The 18,907-nt window shown below is 50.0% G+C and overlaps 1 protein-coding gene across 1 annotated transcript in view; it reads right to left on the bottom strand.

Moving 5' to 3' along the window:
* Positions 1–9,768: 9,768 nt before the first annotated feature.
* Positions 9,769–18,907, bottom strand: part of FAM174B (family with sequence similarity 174 member B) — a 43,009-nt gene continuing 33,870 nt past the window's right edge. The window contains exon 3 of the mRNA XM_025437342.3: positions 9,769–11,513. Within this exon, the coding sequence (XP_025293127.3) occupies positions 11,510–11,513 (4 nt within the window). The 3' untranslated portion in view covers positions 9,769–11,509. The remainder of the gene's footprint in view (positions 11,514–18,907) is intronic.

Here is an 18,907-nt window from a genome sequence, read left to right as displayed (position 1 = left end):
CTACAGCACTAAGAGTGGAGTGAGGCCTCACCTGCCCTGTCCAGTAGCTCACTTCCTCCTGGGGGTCAGGCCAGAGGCCCAGCACCCTGCTGTCCTCCCGACCCCACTCACAGTCTTGTGCAGCCACCTGGCTGCCCATTTGCCTTTTCTTTTGCACCAACAGACAAAGGAAGCATGGGGGCGGGGGAGGGGGGCAAGTGTCTGAAACTCCCCGCGACATTGAAAATGTTGAAAATCTCCCCAACAACTAGTTTACAGTCCTCTAGCTCTGGGTTCATGATTCTTTACCTCTACTTGCAAAGTTTGAACTCATAACTTTTCAACTATCGTGACTGAAGTTTTGGGGGCAACTTCTCTTTCTCCCCTCTACATCTATGTCTTCCTCTGGCCATTTTGTGTGGCTACTTGGCTAGTTTCCAAATACTTTGCTCTGTTCTTCCTCTCCATGCTCAGCATTTCCCTGGACACGGTGGGAAACCACACTGTGTCTTCCTCTCCCAAAAGTGAACTCTTCGCACCACACATGCATCTTGTAGCACCTTTTTACATTTTTAACTCTTCTCCCGCCCAAGTGCCAATCTGTCCATGCCACAGCAATGACTGCAGGTCCCGGCTGTGGCCCCTTTAGCCTGAGACCTGATCGTGTCACACTTGGAAGGCACTAGGACTGGAGCTGGGACACCAAGGCGAGATCGATCACCTCTTTGACAATCGTGCCTGCCATGTCCAGGGGTCCCTCAAGGGCTAGACCCTCGCTTCCTGAATGGGAGAGGTTTTTCACTTGTAGGTTGCTAAGAAGAAAAGGAAATTAATATATATATGTATATGTTCGCCAAAGAGAGCCACATATCCGCGTGGGTTGACAACAAACCCTCCTCTCCGGCTGCTTCTCAAATGTCAAGGTCTCTTCCTGGAGCAGAGAATTCATCGCAGAGAATCCATTCCTCCAAATAAGGTGGCCCTCCTGGGCATAGGAAGGAAACCGTCACCCCACTCGATTCCTTGGTCCCTGCACTCCTTCAGGGCACCAGGGATAGCCTCATAACCTTCTGCCCTTGGGTCTTGAGGATGGTCTGTGGAGTCAGCACGTGGGACTGTCTGGCCAGAACCTCCGTGTGATTCTAATACAGCAGGCTTCATGGTATCGGGGACCATTGCAGAAGCAGGGTCAGGTCAGGGGTGACCTCAGAAAGCTGAGGAGCAACAATGAGGCAAGGTATGGGGAAAAAGCAACCCAAACCACTGCTCTTCAGGACATGTTTCCCTGGGCCAGCATCACTGGCCTCTCCGGGGAGATTGTTGGAAATGCAGAGTCTTGGGCCACAGGCCTGCTGAACCTACCTGGGCTCCTGCAGCAGGTTCCCATGCATCTTCAATGCTGTGTGGCCTTAGCCCAATGGACCTCACAGCAGTCCCCACGTGGGCCTCCTGTGGGGCCCACTAGGCTGGCTGTTGGCAGTCCAGGGCCTGGCTGCCATCTCCTACACAGAACACCCAGCCCTGGCACCTCCTCCTCCCGGCGCAGGGCACATGCTGGTGGGGCCTTCAGACTGCAAAACCTGCAGCAGAGCCCCAGCAGCAGAAGCCAGCATTGGCCACAGCCAGTGGGGCAGGGTCACTACTCTCCACAGTGCTTCCTGGTCCCCCTCAGGATGAAGTTCGAGGCTTTCAGACTCCTGGGTCCCTTGGCCACTGAGCTGCTTTCAGGATACATCTGACTTCTTTTGGTAGCTCCACATTGTGAATCTGCATTTTTTGTTATTTCTTTATATAGATGGGCCCAAATCCACTCTCTGCCCCAAGTACAGTGGCCACACCTTCCCGGTCTGGACTCTCATGAGGTGTGCCCACCCAACTGACTCACGCATCTGTACCCTCACCTAAATGGAGCAGGAAAAACCACGAGGCACAGGTGTAGCCTGGAGGAAGAGGAGGCCGGTGGCTTCCTGCTGAGTCTTGCTTAGGGCTCTGAGTGTAGATGATCTGGCTTCAGAGGGAGCCTTACCCTCCTGTAGAGAAACAGTTGGAATACTCATAAATTCTGTGAGCCCCAGTTTCCTGAAGTGTAGCACGAGGACACTGGACTCTGTGACCCACCCCTCCCCAGCACCCCATCTGACCTGAATGCCCACACGACAAGTCCCCAGGTGTCATCCTGCACAGCAAGGCTCCATCTTCCAGTATGGAGGACTTCAGGTTGGACCTTTCCAGGCCCTGGACCCAGTCCCATGAGTAATTATTAATACCACAGAGCCCAGATGCAAGGGCTTTAAACATAAAACTTTGACACAGAACTTAGGGTATTAGAGATAGTGTCTGAAGTCCGTGCTGCAGGGACAACTAGAAAACGGATAAGATTGAATCCAAATTTCACACGATGGCTGTTTCAGGCTGGGCAGAGAGCTCACTGGTTCTGAACCCCATCTGCACATCAGAACCCTGGAGGCTCCCAGGAGAGAGAAAGGGAACCATATCTACGGGGAGTGGACAGAGCTGGGAGGGTTCTGATGGGTGTGGAGCTCCAGCTCACTCCCTGGGCCTGCACCTGCCCTGGCCAGCAACTGCCCTTTATGGGCTCCACTCCGTGCCACATTGAGGGTCACTGAGTGGCCGTATGCCAGGGGAAGGACAGCAGGAGGTCAGGACTGCACACAGCCCAGCCATGACCACCAGGTCTGGCCACCAGCAGAAGCTCCCTGGTCACATGGAAGCAATGACGGACTGCGGTAGGCTGAGCTCTTTGCTCACACAGGCTCCATCCTCCTCTAGGCTCTAGCCAGAAGTAGTGAAAGGGACATAACAGGGAGAAGAGAGGAAGAGGAAAGGGAACTAACCATCATCTGAGCTTTACTTGGGAGTCAGGTCAGACCCCAGAGGCCTCACTCCTTGTACTTGGCATGGGGCCTCTCCCCTCCTGTAGCTTATGCCAATATAGGTTAGAGATGGGGTCATTCTGTGGCAATCCTACAAAATACAATTCTAAGGCCCTCATTTAAAGAATTTTTTAAATATTTATGGATGCCAGAAATGCACATAATAGTAACACTGGAAATGCTCATAATATTAAGCCAAAAAATCAGTTAATATGACCCAATTTTGTGGAGAAGACTGTGAAAGTCACCCATGCAGGAGTCCAGAAATCACTCGCCATCCAAGCAGAGCTCGTCCCTTGGTCATCAGGGCTTCTGAGCCCCTACCCCACCTCACAGTGCCTGTAACAATCCTTTCTTCTCTGTCACCCCTGGAGGTCGTGTCTGGTCTTTCCCTAGACTCCACTTCCTGAACCTCTCAAACTAACACAGCCTGGCATGAGTGGGCATTCAGTAAATGTCTGCAAATGATGAGTGAATAACTGATGGATGGATAGAAGGGAAGGAGGGAGGGAGGAAAGAGGGAGGGAGAAGGGAGAGAAAAAGGGGGAGGGAGGTGGAAGGGGAAGAGTAGGAAAGGGGAGTAGGAGGAGGAAGAGATTATGTTCAGAGGGGAACACACCAAAATGTTGAGGGTTATTATTCTCTGGGTAATGTATTTTATCTTCTTTATAATTATCAGTCTTCCAAAATTTCACCAATCAAAAAAATCACTTTTATAATACATCCACTTTTTATCAAAATTCTATTTAAATCAGTTTGAAATGTTTTCTTTAAAAAAAAAAAATGTTTTCTTATAACTTCCAAGTCCTAGTTTAGGTGAATCTAGAAGACACCGGAACAAGGTTGTATCTATAATACAGTCACTTCTTCCAGAGCCAACATTGGGACATAGGATCTCCTAAGTTCCCAAATGCTCATAAAAGAAATGGAACTGGGGCCCGTTGAGTGTCTGCCTTCAGGCTCAGGTCATGATCTCAAGGTCTTGAAGTGGAGCCCCACTTCAGGCTCCCTGCTCAGCAGGGAACCTGCTTCTCCCTCTCCCTCTGCTATTCCCCCTGCTTGTGCTCACTCACTCTTTCTCTGTCCAATAAAAAATCTTAAAAAAAAAAAAAAAAAAAAAAACTAGAACTGAGTAGTTGGAATCAAGGTGCCTAACAAATCTGGGCAAGATCCCCACATCTAAGGAACAGGCAGTAACACTGAGGGTGTGGCGGGATCCTTTGGGACAGTGGGCCCATTTCCCCCTGAGGCTGGCCCCACTGTAAGATCCACAGTAAAGATGGGAAGAGGGAGACGTAAAGGAGAAAGACACCCTACCCAGGTCTGATCTTCCTTCCAACCTGACTTTGCTTCTCCACTGCTGAACTCCTTCTGCTTTTAGGAAATAAATCTTGTCATCCCAGAGGAGGAGCTGCATTTTCCAGATCAAGAAAGGTGCTTCTGCAGCCTCCTGCCCCAGCCCCATGCTCACTTCTCCTCTCTGTCCAGGGGCTACATCTGTGGACCACACATTCTCAAGCACCAAGCACCTGTTGCCACAAACGCTTTGCCCAGGGGAAAAAGAACAGCCTGAGGAGAGCCCTCCATGGACAGCATCCTCTGTGCCTCTGAAACTGTGCTCTAGCAGGGCCTCCAGGCAGCCCTGCTCAGACCGAGACCCAGCACCTGGTAGTGATTCAGCACTGTGCACAGCACCCAGGGCTTTGGAGTTGGGCAAGTCTATTACCATACCCTGGTTTCCTAGCTTGTAAAGCAGAAATACTAACAGAAGCTACTTTCGAGGGGAGCCATATATGTTAACATGTGAGTGCTCTGAGCCTGGTGGTGACCACAGAACACCCACTTCACAAGGCCCAGATGAGGCGGATGCTATTATTATGCCCCTTTTACAGGTGAGCAGAGGGGCTCCCAGGGAAGTAAGAGCCATCCCCCAGATCCTATGCATGGTAAATACTAGAACCAGCCCTTGTGTCTGGCTTCAGAGCCTGAGTTCATAAGACAGTGTTGCCTGGAAGCTATTTAAAGCACAAAAAATTGTAGCTGATGCTCTACTGCCACAGACATCTTAGAGGATGTGTGCAAACCTCTCTCCTCCTACTCCAAGCCTTACAAGACAGAAGCATACCTGTTCCATTCACCTCTGTGGCCCAGCAGACCCTGTGTCATGCCTTGTGGTTCCCTGAACACCTGTTGAATGTGTAATACAATGACATCCCATTTATCAGGTATGTACCATGGGTACCTTATCCCATTCAATTCTCTTTCTCTCTCTCTCTCTTTCTTTCACACACATGCGCACGCGCGTGCACATACACACACACACACACACACACACACACACACACACACACACACTGTATGGGCAGCTGAGAATTGCCTCAGCCAAAAGGCCCGAGCCAGGTGCCAAGTGTCCCCAGGATGGCCTGCCTCCCCTCGCAGCCTCTCCACAAGGATGGGTGAACATGGACAAAGGGAGACTGATTCTCCAGGCAGAGCGACATGCCCCTTGGGTAGCTTTCAAATGAAGAGAGATTATCCATTTCCTTCATTACTTTATGCAGTACTAGTACAACTCTGTTCTTGTTCACTTTCTATTCTGGAAGATTTGTAGCAATTGTTTCCATGGATAGTGACTCCAAGTAAAATAAGGAAATAAAAGTACCTGATGCCTCAGCAAGACCTCGAGAGAATTGGGAGGGACAGCAAGAACATCGGAAAATGAGGGTTGATGTCAAGGCCAGGTGAATTGACCACGGCCTCACATCATGTAAGAGAATAATCACAAAAAGAAAAAAAAAAAGCAATCACAAAACACTGACAAACTTAAAGCACACCCCTACTATATCTTTGATTGGAGAAAAAAAAAAGACACAGAAGATCCCCCTGTGAACCAGACTCCACAATCTGACAAATGGTTCTTCCTAACCCCACAGGCACCTAGAGTGGGCTTGTCGGACCTGCTTATCTCCCCACCATCAGTTCTAACGTTGTTGTACAACAATGCTGAGGAGGTCAGAACTAGAATGAAAGCCAAACACTATCTTTCCCAACGCACAGCCAAAATCAGGTTCCATGGATGGAGCCAATCCACTGCCCAGGTTTGTCGCACGCAGGTCAGGATTCCAGTGCAGGCCCCTGTTCAGCATCCTGCTCCCCTGCTCTTACCATCTCCACCTGGTCTGTATTGTGGGGGGCCCCTGTGGACACACCAGCCTGCACACCCTTGTCCCAGGCACCCCTGGCCACTCTTCAGCCAAGGTACAGGCACGCAAGTGGCCCTACGCAGGATGTCCTGGGAGCCAGGGACACTGAGGCACAGAATTCTAGCAGGGGATCTGGAAAGGGAAGAGCACGGATCCCCTGAGGAAGCCACAGCCAGAATGGGGCTCCCTAGACTGTGGGGTGCCAGAGTCCTTGACCTAGAGCTCAGATGTCTTATGCCATCCTACAAGTAAGCTGCTATGGTCTCTGAAAACACGCCCCCTTGCCTCCTTCCTTCAGGGGAAAGTGCTGGAAAGGGGAGGAGATTCAGACCCAAGACCTGTCCCTTTTAAGGAGCTAACCCTGCACAGCAACAAAACCATCCTGGTCCTGTGCCTCCAAGTAGAAAACAAAGACCATCACCAGCCTTCCCACCTGGTTGGCTGGACTCCCAGGCTGTGAAAGTGCTGGGCCAACATGAAATGTGTTTTCTTAATGGGGAACCAGGGAGGAGGTGCAGCTCTGGATGGGAGCAGCCCAGGACCTGTGGAAATGACAGAAGTACCCCAAGTCGGCTTCAGGATTGACACCTACAGAGAGGCCTCCAGAGGAATGGAACAAGAGACTGGATGGATGCAAACACACCTGGCCCACAGGGAGGACTCAAACGTTACCATTGATGGGGGTGGCAGCAGTGACAATTTCCTGAGTGACTCCGTGCCAGGCACATGCAGCATGTGCTTTGCTAGATTACTCTTTTAATGATCACAAAAATCAAAGAAGCAGACTTGCTCCCAGGTGGCCATTGAAGGAGTGAGGCCAGGCCCATACAGCTTGTTGGCAGCCAGGCCAGGAACCCCTCTACTGGTCTGTCTACCTCCTGATTCTTCTCACCAGGCTCAGCACCTGGGCTGGCTTTCCTGTAGACACGGAGGAAAACTCACTACCCTCCCTACCTGCCCGCAGCTCCCATGATGGGTCAGTGGTTAGACCTTGCAGCCAAGATTCTGGACACCCTGCTTTGCCAACACACTAGAGCTCTCTGCGTTCCCATCATGTCTACATAGCTCATCAAAGACCCATCCCTGGGAGAACAGAGCTTGCTGATAAGCCAACCAACCACACCCAGAGAAGACCTAACACAGTATCTCACCTCAGCACATTTAGAGTACACTTTCCAAGGAGACCTACACCCAGCTACTTGGTGGACCAAAGACTCAGGTAGTGATGTAGAGTGTGGCTCACGATAAGCTCAGGAATGTTGGAGTCTGTCTGGTTCCCCAAAACAATGCAAAATAGAGGCACCTGGGTGGCTTAGTGGGTTAAGTATTTGACTCTTGATTTCAGCTCAGGTCGTGATCTCAGGGTCATGAGATCAAGACCCACATCAGGCTCTGCACTGGGTATGGAGCCTGCTTAAGATTCCATCTCTCCTTCTGCCCCTCCCTACTCTCAAAAAATAATAAAAAAAATAACAATGCAATGTGTGCATTATTGCATTTCACATGTGCACTTGAGTCCACATGTTCTGGAGTCCATTCATAAAGCCACAAGAATGTTTCAAGATGCCAGCACTGCCAGGCCCAAGGTCAGCCCTGGCCCCACCGGTCTCAGGAGCCATCTGGGGGTTTGCTGGGGCAGACCTTTTCTCTGCCCTGGTGGGTTGCAGCAGACACCTCCCCAACCCCAGAGCTCACTCGCCCATCGCCCTCAAAGGATGAAACCACTTAACTACCGAAGACAAGACCTAACTCCAACACCCTCAGAAGACCCAGGAGACCATTAATGGTGAGAAATGTAGGCAATGTTGGGTCCTGCAAATTCATGACTCTGCTCCAGGAAGAAATGCGCCAGGGGGAGGTGGCTGCAGGGGCACAGTCAGAGAGGCAGCATGGGGTCCTCACAGAGCCCAGTACTACCTCTGGCTCCAGAGCTGATCCTCTTCCCTCCCCTCCCTCCCAGTCCTCCCCTATCCCTCTCCCCTCCCCTCTCCTCTCCTCCACTCCCCAGTCCTTCAATCCCCTCCCCTATCTCCTCCCCTTACCCCTCCTGTTCCCCTCCTCCCTTCCATTCCCCTCCCCTCCTCCTCTCTCCTCCCCGCTCCCTCCCCTCCCCGCTCCTCCCTTCTCTTCCCTCTTCAGGACAGGGCAACACCAATGTCCAATCTGCTGACATGGTCACCACAGTCTCGCTGGCAGGTCTGGGGCACGGGTATATCCCATCCCTCGGATCTTGCTCTTCAGGGCCATCTCCCTCTGATTCCACTTAAATGGAATCCAAACACAGGACTCCCACTGGAGAGGGCAGGGAGAGGAGACAAAGACTTTCAGGGACAACGTGCCAATTCCTTATAAGAAGTCCTTTGGCAGGACTCCTGGGTGGCTCAGTGGTTGAGTGTCTGCCTTTGGCTCAGGGCATGATCCTGGGGTCCTGGGCGAGTCCTGCAGGGAGCCTGCTTCTTCTTCTGCCTGTGTCTCTGCCTCTGTGTGTATGTGTCTCATGAATAAATAAAATCTTTTAAAACAAAAGTCCTTTGGCATCAAGACTCCCATCTCTCCCCCATCCCACACGCTGTGGGAATAGCTCTGTGAATATACTCCTGAAAGAACACTCAGGCGGTAGGGGGAAGGGCTCTGACACTAGGAGTCACCTTTCCCCTCAGGCTCTCTGCAGGCCCCACATGACACACTGGGAAAGACCAGTTTTGTCTGCGTAAAAAGGGGCACTGTGGGGGCTGATCCCCCAACTGAATTCGCCAAAATAAAAGGCAAGGGTGCAGCATGGGCCAACTCTTGGGGCCCACCAACTCTGGAACACCCTCTCCCCCAACCAGGCTGGCCCCTCCCTGGGTGTCTGAAGGCCCCTACCCCCAGGAGACCCTACCCAATGGGACCTTCCCACAGGGGCTTGCTTCCCCATAGCCCCACTGGGAGGAGGAGCCACCCTGACAATTCCAGCTGCGAGAGAAGTGAACGAGCTGCTTCTCTGGGGAGAGTAAGGTAGAGCACGCTGCCAGCTCCTCCCTAAGTTCCAAGGACCCCACGTCGGGATGGAAGCAAATGAGCTATCCTTTCTGGCGCTCACCCACAGGCCTGCTGACCCGGCTTGGACTCCGCCCGTTCCTGCTGTTCACAAGCTGAAGCCAAGCCAGGTAAGGAGGAGGCAATAATCAGCCGGCACTTTGACACAACTGGTTCTTTCTTCTCCGGAGATACCCCAAGATTCTCCAAACACATTAGGTCTCAGTTATGTTCTTGCCAAAGCGGCAGCCTCCAAGAAATGATCAGATGCACCTACACATGCATCTGGAAGCATCCACCATGTGTCCTCCTGTCCTCCAGCCCGAGTGCATTCCTAAGCTGTCCTCTAAGCCACCAGGACCGGGACGCCTGGGTGGCTCAGTGGTTGAACATCTGCCTTTGGCTCAGATCGTGATCCTGGGGTCCTGGATCGAGTCCCACGTCGGCCTCTGTGCAGGGAGCCTGCTTCTCGCTCCGCCTGTGTCTCTGCCTTTCTCTCTGTGCCTCTCATGAATAAATAAAATCTTTTCAAAAATTTAAACACCAAGACCAGGCATCTCCCCCTGAGCCCCCCACCTCTGCCCTCCTCCCAGCCTTGAGCCCATACCCCTGAGCCCCAAAAGGCACCTTGCTGGTGCCTCCTCAGAAAACATCCAAACTGATGCACACCTGGGTCACGCCAAAAGGGTTTTATTTAAGAGCCTGTAGTGTTGAAGCTCAAGAATTTGGAAGGTCACTCTCGGCCAGCCAGCAGGTGGCCCGGTGTTGATGTGTAAGGCGGAAGAATCCAGCTTTCCCGCATGGAGTTCCAGTTCCAAGGTTCAGAGGGTGCCCAGCTGCTGGCGGCTGGTCCCCCTGAGTCACCACTCTGGCCCAGGAGTACCCTGTGGAGGGGAGGCAAACAGGGCGGAGGAGAGCAGAAGGAAAGCAAACCAACACATGAGACAGAGTGGGCAGAGGGACAGGTGGTCGTACAGGTGTGTTCTGCACTGCACTCCGCTCGAGCCGTCTCCCCGGGCACCCCCTCTTTCCTGCAGAGGCCCTCACGCCTTCCCAAGAGTCAGGGCCTCAGGAACCCAGGGACCCAGCAGACCTGATGGCCCTTCTAAGAACAGGTGAATCAGAAAAGCCTACAGAGTTTTCATCCAAAGCAACAGGGCAGACTACCAACAGGCAAATGCACAAACCCTGCACAATGCCAGAAAAGAAACAAGGGGATAAAAAAAAAAAAAAAAAAAAAGCAAAACCCCTCTCCAGAACAGATTGCCAGGACCCCAAAGGCACTGCTAAACAGAGCTTTAGCAGAAGCAGCTTGGCTGCAGCAGATAACCTCAACCCTTAGGAAACAGCAAAATGCAAGGTCTTCACCAACCTGAGAGGTCAGCCCTGCTTCTGGAAGCCCACAGACGTCTGGGCCCACAAGCTCTGAAACAAGCCACCGCCCACCATCCCCACCCACACCTGCAGGAGGAGGCTTGCTGCTGTAACCTCCTGGGTTCAGGAGGATTTCCAGGACAGCCTGGCCTACACCAACTTCAAACCTGGCCCCCAACACTGTGCCTTTTCCAGCCAACCCAACCCCCATTCATCTGAATCACCACAGTGATTTTTTAAAATTCCATTACCAAGAGCAACAGTGTAGAACAGGGCAGAGAAACACACAGAGGATGTTCCTAACGAAAAGTTGCCTTATACTGCCTCTTCTCCCCCCAGAAAGGGAGAAATTCTAGGTGTACAGACACACACACCCACACACACTCATGCATGCACATGTACACACGCATACATATAGGTTTTTCCCTGATATTCAAAATTCTTTGTGAATTAGCTCTGATTCTGCTGAACCCTTCTTTTTAAAAAGGAAAGAAAAGGAGCCACAAACACCAGTATACTTCTGCAAGGGCTGGCCAGCTCATGACATTTCAACTGAACTTTCACACAGCCATCACCAAAAGCAGGCCAGAATTTGGCCAAGCCCGGAAGACCACCAAAAGGTCAGACATCTAGAATGTTGTAGATCCAGGAGAGCAGAATGTCAGAAAATTAAAAGCTGAATTCTTCAGGCTTTTTTTTTTTTTTTTTTTTTAGGTTCCTGTTAACTTCTGATCTTTACTCTTTACTTTTAATAACAGTTACCTTATTTTTTAAGTCAAAGTGTTTTGACCTCTGCCCCTTAGCAAGGCAAAAGCCTTCTTGAGGAGGAAAGGGTGGCATTTTAAAGGGGCTTCCAGAGCGTGGTAGAGGAGACTCCTGCAGTGATATTCTGAGCTGATGTTCGACACAACTGTGCCAGAGTTTCATCAACAACATTTGTTTTGGTTTCAACACCTCCAACGAGACAGATTCCAGATCCTTCACACCCCAGGCTGCAGCTGACCAACGTTCCACAGGATGCCAACATGCTGAAAATAGGTTTTACCTGAAAGAAAAGGAAGAACCAGTCAGTGCCCTCAGCAGAATCCTGCATCCATTCTGAGCCTAAAGTCTCCAGCCTGCAGGTCACACTCACCAACCACAGGATTTTTGAACATGCTGTCTGGAAGGTAACTCCTTCATTCCCTTCAGCTCCTACCTCAGGATCCTAGCTCCCTATGCAGACTCCCTAGTACATCACTTCTTTTCTCCTTGCATCCTTCCTTCCTAGCAATTCAACCAGTGTTTACATCGGGGCTCAGCAAAAGTTTTCTGTAAAACTCCAGAGAGTAAGTATTTTTCACTTGCTAGGTCCTACATTCTCTGTAACAACTACTCAACTCTGTTCTTGTGGATCAAAAGCAGCCACAGAGGGCATGAAAATGCTTGAGGGGCACCTGGGTGGCTCAGTTGGTTGAGCATTTGCATTGACTCAGGTCATGATCTCAGGGTCCTGGGATTGAGCCCCATGTCTGGCTCCCTGCTCAGTAGGGAGTCTGCTTCTCCCTCTCCCTCTTCCCCTGCCTGTGCTCTCTCAAATAAATAAAAATCTTTGATGGGATAAGCACTGGGCGTTACACCGTATGTTGGCAAATTGAACTTAAATAAAATATTAAAAGAAAGAAAAAAGAAAGAAGCTTGAGCATGACAGTGTTCCAATAAAACTTTATTTGTGGACACTGAAATTTAATTTGTAAACAATTTGTACATGTCGTGAACTGTTGTCTCTTAATTCTTTCTCAACCATTAGAAATGTAAAAATCTTGGCTCGTGAGCCACACAAAAACAGGCAGACCACCAGATCTGACCCACAGGCCATAGTTTGCGAACCCCTGGTTTACATCATTACCTGCTTCATATCTGACTCATTTAGGCTGAGAGCTCCTCGCAGGCAAAACCCTTGTCTGAGCTCCCTCACCTTTAACCTCCAGCACCAAGCACACGGTACCAGGCAATGTGGGGATACGAAAAACATTCATGCAGCAAGTGAAAGAAAGCTTGGAAACCAGATCCACTCAAGACCTCATTCATCCAAAGAGATACAAGAAAGGAGGGGAAATCCGCAAGGTCAGAGCCACCAATGTTCTCTGTTCACGCTGGATCATGGGCATCACAAAATCACACATATAAAAACAGTGGGGATTTAACAGAAGTTACAAAATAATGAATTTCTTTTCAAAATGTTACATGACCCCAAATATAAATATCATCATTATTGGGTGACTGTCTTTTAAAGGACATGGACATCCTAGTTTTAGGAAATATTTGCTGGAAAAGGGACATGATGTATGTCACTTACCCTCAAATGAGTTCAGAAAAAAAAAAAATCCATATGCACACACACAGAGCCATCACCAGGTAAATGAGGCAAAATGTGAAACCAGGAAAATCTGGGTAAAGAGTATACTATTTTTGTTCTTGCAACTTTTTTTTAAGTTTGAAATTACTTCTGAATAAAAACTTCTTTTAAGAAAAGAAAAAAAAAACAGATAAGGGTATCCTCATATTGGCCACTAGGGTATCTCCCTCAACAGACTGGAGGGTGAACAAGGCAAATCGCATAGCCATGTCCAAGCCGTGCAGGGTGGCTTTCCTCCAACACCCACAGGCACTGCCCCCCAGGCTGGGGTGGGGGTAACCTCCGAACGGCTGACATCCAGGGAGCCCAGGTATTCGCCCCCCGCCCCCATTCTACAGATGTAGCCTGCAGACCTCAAGTGTTCAGACTCCCACCAGGCCTCCCCACAATTATCAGGCTGCACCACTGCAGGTTCAACATTGAGGATGGGGCGGTGGGGGCTAGGGGAACCGGGGGACAGAGGAAAGACTTTTCAAAGCTTTCAAAGACCAAACCATGAATGGGCATGCCAATATTGCTGATGTGGTGACAGCACATCTTGGGGATGCTACAAGAGCCTGTCCCCGGGTTTTCCGCCAGGATCTCTATCAGTGCACATCCTCCCAGGCAGCTGTTTACACCCCTGTACTTAAATCTTTTTTTTTTTAAATAGAGTTTATTTGAGAGAGAGCACAAGCAGGGGGAGAAGCAGAGGGAGAATGAGAAGCAGACTTCTCACTGAGCAAAGAGCCGGATGCGGGACTCAATCCCAGGGCCCCAGGATCATGACCTGAGCCAAAGGTAGATGCTTCACCAACTCAGTCACCCAGGCACCCCACACTTGTGCTTATAGAATAAATGCACACAGTGGATGGTAGAATGGAGCAGACACAGGGATCCCCCCTCCCCACGAATCACCACACTCAGCACAATTCCTCGGTTCCTCCACAGCAGAGCTAAACCTGCAGGGCTGCCACCAGAAAGGAGAAAACAGAGCTTCCACACACCTGCACAGGGGAGCAGTCACTCTGGACACATGCAGTTGCCTTTAGGGGTCACCAGCTCCTTGGCCTCTTAAGAAGGAGGGGAGCCCCATGGCGAGTCTGAGCAGTGGGTTTAGCTTCAGACTCTCCAGTGATGCTCTGATTCAGGAGGTTCCAGGGGACCATGGACACAGACACTACGTCTCTTCATTTCATCCTGCTGCCTCCCCAAGGTCATGCAGCTTTGGGGTTTTCCTCTGGAGAGCTCTGGGGCTGGGGGGCAGAGGCTCACAGCTGCAGCTCACCTGGTGCTCCCTCCACTCGCTCAAACTTGCACACTTCACACATGCTATTAACTCCTCCTGCAACGCCCTCGCTCCTCCCTGGCCCTCAATCTGCTTTGGGGTGCTTCCTTTCAAACCCACCACCATCTTCCTCTCCTTTGGAAAGAGCTTCTTGCCCAAGAAAGGCACCCCTCCTGGCTGTCCACAGCACCCCATTCTTTCCTCCCCTGTGGTTCTCAGGCTGTCAGTGCTCCTGCTGTCTCCTCATCTCAGCACCAGCTTCCCAAGAGCAGGTTGGGCTCAGCCTGCCTCACTCATGGCCAATGGAACAAGCAGGCTCCCAAGCTGGACACATGGAGTGCGGGGTGAGCAGAGATTTTTTTTTTTAAATCTAAATTCAATTTTCCAACACAGAGTATAACACCCAGTTGAGGAAGATTTTTAAAAGGACTCTTTTAGCCTCCTTCTCTCCTCCAGAAGAGCCAAACTGCTACTGACACTCCTGCTTCATCATTAAAATAAACCCGACAGAGTCTCGATGCTGAGCCCACCCCCATCCTCCTTTGAAGCTCCCTGAGAAGTGAAGGCATGGTTAGGCGCCATGCCTCATGCCTGTTCCCTTCAAAAACTTCCAAGTGTCCTTCTTGCCCAACAACACTGGGTTATAACCATCATGGAGAGAGACGTGTCCCAACCTGTCCATGTCCCTCCCATGCTTTGTTTGGCAGCAGAAAGAGTCCTCAACACAAGAAGCCCCTGGCCAGCACCCTGGCAGCTGACCTCTCAGTGCAGCAGTGAGGGCCACCTCAGGAAAGGGCACACCGGCCACAAGAAATAAATGACAAAGGTGCAAAGGGAGGAGCCCAGGCCCTTGCTGTGAGGATGTGTGAGATGGAGACAGACGGAAGGATCACCACGACCTGTGAGCACTCCTCCAGCTTTCAACCCAGGACGCCAGAGAAGGGAACAACTGAATAATGTGGCTAGTTATTTTTTTAAAAAGCACTGCTGGTGAGAATTATTTGTGCTGGGTTCTTGTTTTTGTTTTTTCTTTGTGCCTGATTCTTACATAGATCTATATAAATTCTGTGTGTGTGCGTGTGCGTGTAGGCAAGAAACTGAGTAAGTCATGTTCACTTAACGGTAAATTTTCATTGCTGCACAAATTCCTGGTTTTTTTTTTTAAGATTTTATTTATTCATGAGAGACACAGAGAGAGAGGCAGAGACACTGGCAGAGGGAGAAGCAGACTCTATGCAGGGAGCCCGATGTGGGACTTGATCCCGGGTCTCCAGGATCAGGCCCTGGGCCAAAGGCAGTGCTAAACCGCTGAGCCACCCGGGCTGCCCCACAAATTCCTGTTTGCATAGGTTCTCCCCTCATAGACCTGAAACTCAAAGAGTTTTGAGGTGCATGATACCTTATCAAGAACTGACCCCAGACTCCCAATATGGCTTTTCAAAGAAACAAAAATGTCTCATGACATGCCCATTTTACACATATAAGCTCGGCATCCTATAAGGAAGATGACTAACAGAGCTTCATTCAAACTGGTCCGGGAAGGACTCCTGTTTGTTGTTTCAGGTCCAGGTAGGATACTCCCCCAGCATCCTCAGTGGGTGGTAGGGGCCTGGGTCACCGATGCCTTCCAGGCCTCAGAAGTTCACAATACCCATCGCCTCCACAGCTGTCCACATGTTGATGTTCCTAACAGTGCCATTCCTCACTCTAAAATCTTCGTTCCAGAAGATGAGGAAGCACGGGATAGGGAGAAGGGCCTTCCGAGTCCAACCTTGCAGAAGTCACTGCTCTGAGTGTGCTTAGCAAGTGCCATGGGTGTCCATGGGGACTCTGAGCCCTGGGGTTTCAGTCTAGGACAAGCAAGTCAATCTGTTTCCTCCTGCTCTCAGCCTAGCCTCCTGGGGCCTCTTGCTGCAAACAGCCACCAAATGCCCTTTGTTCCAAAGACAAGATGCCAGGCACAGCGCCCGGCATCACAGCAGAAATCCCACTGGTTTCTAATGAGATTCCCACAGGAAGCTCTACCCACAAGAGGGTGGGAAGCAGGCATTTCTAGGATGCATGACAGTATTCCCACAGGCCACAGCTTTTCCAGACCTAAGAGGCAAAGGAACAGGGAATGGAAGCATGCAGGTAGGAGCAGTGTGTCTCCCAGCCTCCCAGCAGCCTCCCTTCGGGCTGCACCTGCCACGGCCACTTTTACCACCCACGGAAGACAGGACAAAGGGCAGCATCTGCCTCACCTGAGGGGGTGGTGAGGGGGCACAGAAGTCTCCTGTAATAAAGCATAGGGGCACATGGGATCCCAAAATATCAGCCACAGCTGCACACCAGGCCAACCAAGCTCAAAGCACAAAGAGCCAGAACTCAAAACACCATGTGAAATCCAGAATCATTCCAAAACCCCAGGGTTCTCCATAATCTGTTCAGCCATCAGTTCTTTCCTCTAATTAGGCTTCTGAAGTGCAGAGTTGGAAAGACACTTCTACAGACTTTTTTCCCTCCCCACCCCTCCAAACCAATCCCCACCACCACATCGGGGGTCTTACCTCGAGGATGAGCACATCCCAGTTGCGTCAGAGCCTAACAAGAGGGCTCTGCACAGAAGCCTCACTTGGCCACCTCCTCTTCATTCCCTGCCTGGCTGATGCGTCCAGGCTCTAAGTCACAAAATGTTACCAAAGAACTGGCCATGCAACAGCATGGACCAAGTTACTGCCTCACCGCTCTGGCATGAAGAACACAACTCTCCTCTTTGTACTCACACAAAATAACCCAAGGTCCCCATTCAGCTGCACCAATTTAAATATGGCCCGTTTCCCAGAGGGAACCTCAATACTCATCAGCTACATCTACACAGAAAAAGACAAGTACCTGTGAGCAGATTATCAGGTGCAGACCAGGAAGTTCTCAAAAATGCTAAAGCGAACATAAAACTGGTCTTAAAATTCTTGTTCTTTCAAACTTACTGACCTATAAAGTTGTTTGCAATATGCTGTTCTGATGGAAAATGGTTTCAAAACAGCATGTGTAACCTGGTCCAACTTCTACAAAAAAGAAAATTCACAGATACAAACTCACACACACTCTAGTGGTTACCATTAAGCAGTGAGATTACAGGTGATTTTATTTTCCCTTTCTCTTATCGGCCACATCTACAGCATACATTACATCTATACTAGGAAAGGTCTTGCTCCGTCTTCCTGAACCATCCGTCACCTTTGGGCCTGAGGACCAGAGCAGGCTTGTGTCTAGTGACCTGGCTCCAAGTTCATGCGCATCCTGGTATCATTTCAACCACGAACAACACAAACTTCTACCCGGAGCTGCTTGAAGCACAACACACAGGGAGGCAGGCGAGCGCCTGGCAACAAAGAAAGCCTATGGGAGTCAGCAAATGGAGATATTACGGGATAAATGCTGACACCAGGAAAGTAAGCTGCAAATTAAGAGCTAACTGCTCAATGGAAGACACTGGAAAAGATAATGGAACACACCTGAAGAAAGCTTAGGAAGGGAGGCAGAGCCCCCGCCCCCTTCTGTCTTCTCCACACCAGGAGCAACTCTCCTGCCATCCATCCCTCAGCCCTTGAAAACAGACACCTGTGCCAAGTTCACCTCCACCTGCTTCGAGGATGGGAGCACCTCTCACTGTTGGCAGTGGTGCTAAATTCACCGGAGACAATGACAGATGAGAGCCCCAGCAGCATGATAGCCTCATGTCCCCTGACCTCACTCCTTCCCAACCAGTGCCATTTCAAGGACCTTGCACAGCTACCAAGTGCACTGGGCCCGGGGCCGCCATGGTAGGGGTGACTGGCTCTGGGGGTGGATTCAGGACTGTGTTTGGGAGCCTCATCATAGGTTAGGCCAGGAACCCCTCTCTGAAGCAACAACTCTTCTCCTATGCCATCCTGGGCTTTGCCCTCCTGGAGGTCATGGGGCTTTTCTGCCTGATGGTGGCCTTTCTCATCCTCTTCGCCACGTAAAAGAGCCATCCACGCTTCCCATAGGTCTTTCTCCCGTGTCTCATCTGCCCAGTATGTTCCGTTCTCTCTACCTCCCCAGGCAGCCTGGGGAAAGTGCTTGGCTCAGCATTTGACAGAGGGAAGACAAACAAATACTGTATTAATAGAAGAAAGAAGAAGGAAGAAGAAGAAAGAAGAAGAAAGAAGAAGGAAGAAGAAGAAGAAGGAGGAGGAGGAGGAGAAGGAGGAGGAGGAGGAAAGAAGAAGAAGAAGGGAGGCATGAAGTTGCAAATCAAAGAAGCCAAAACATGGTTCTTTATGTAGATAAATAAAATTAAACTTCCAGTAAGACTGATCTAGGAAACCAAGAAAAGGCAAATATAATCAAGAATTATTAAGAATGGAAAGAGGATTGTGTCTGTACATTACCAAGATTAAAAAGATAGGAGAATGTTGTGAGCAACTTTAGGGTAATATATTTGAAAACTTAGATGATGTGGACAAAGTCCAAGAAATACAACCCATCAAAACTGACCCAAGAAGAAACAGATAAAGACTATATAGTCCTATCATGACTCAAAGAACCAAACGTCAATAGTTTTTAAAAAGTCTTCGCACTAAGAAAGCATCAAGTTCCAGTGGGTTTCAGCATGTTTTACTAAACATTTAGAAACAAATAATTCTAATCTGACACAAACTAGTCCAGAGACAAGGAAAATAAAGAATGCACCCTAACTTCTTTTATCAGGAAAACTTGTTCTACTACTAAAACTCTTAACAAAGCCTACCCAAGACCTTGCAAAGTA

The sequence above is a fragment of the Canis lupus genome, chromosome 3, assembly GCF_003254725.2.
Source record: "Canis lupus dingo isolate Sandy chromosome 3, ASM325472v2, whole genome shotgun sequence".
NCBI lineage: Eukaryota > Metazoa > Chordata > Mammalia > Carnivora > Canidae > Canis > Canis lupus.
Note: the sequence above shows the minus strand (reverse complement) of the source record. Positions and strands in the feature narration are given on the sequence as shown.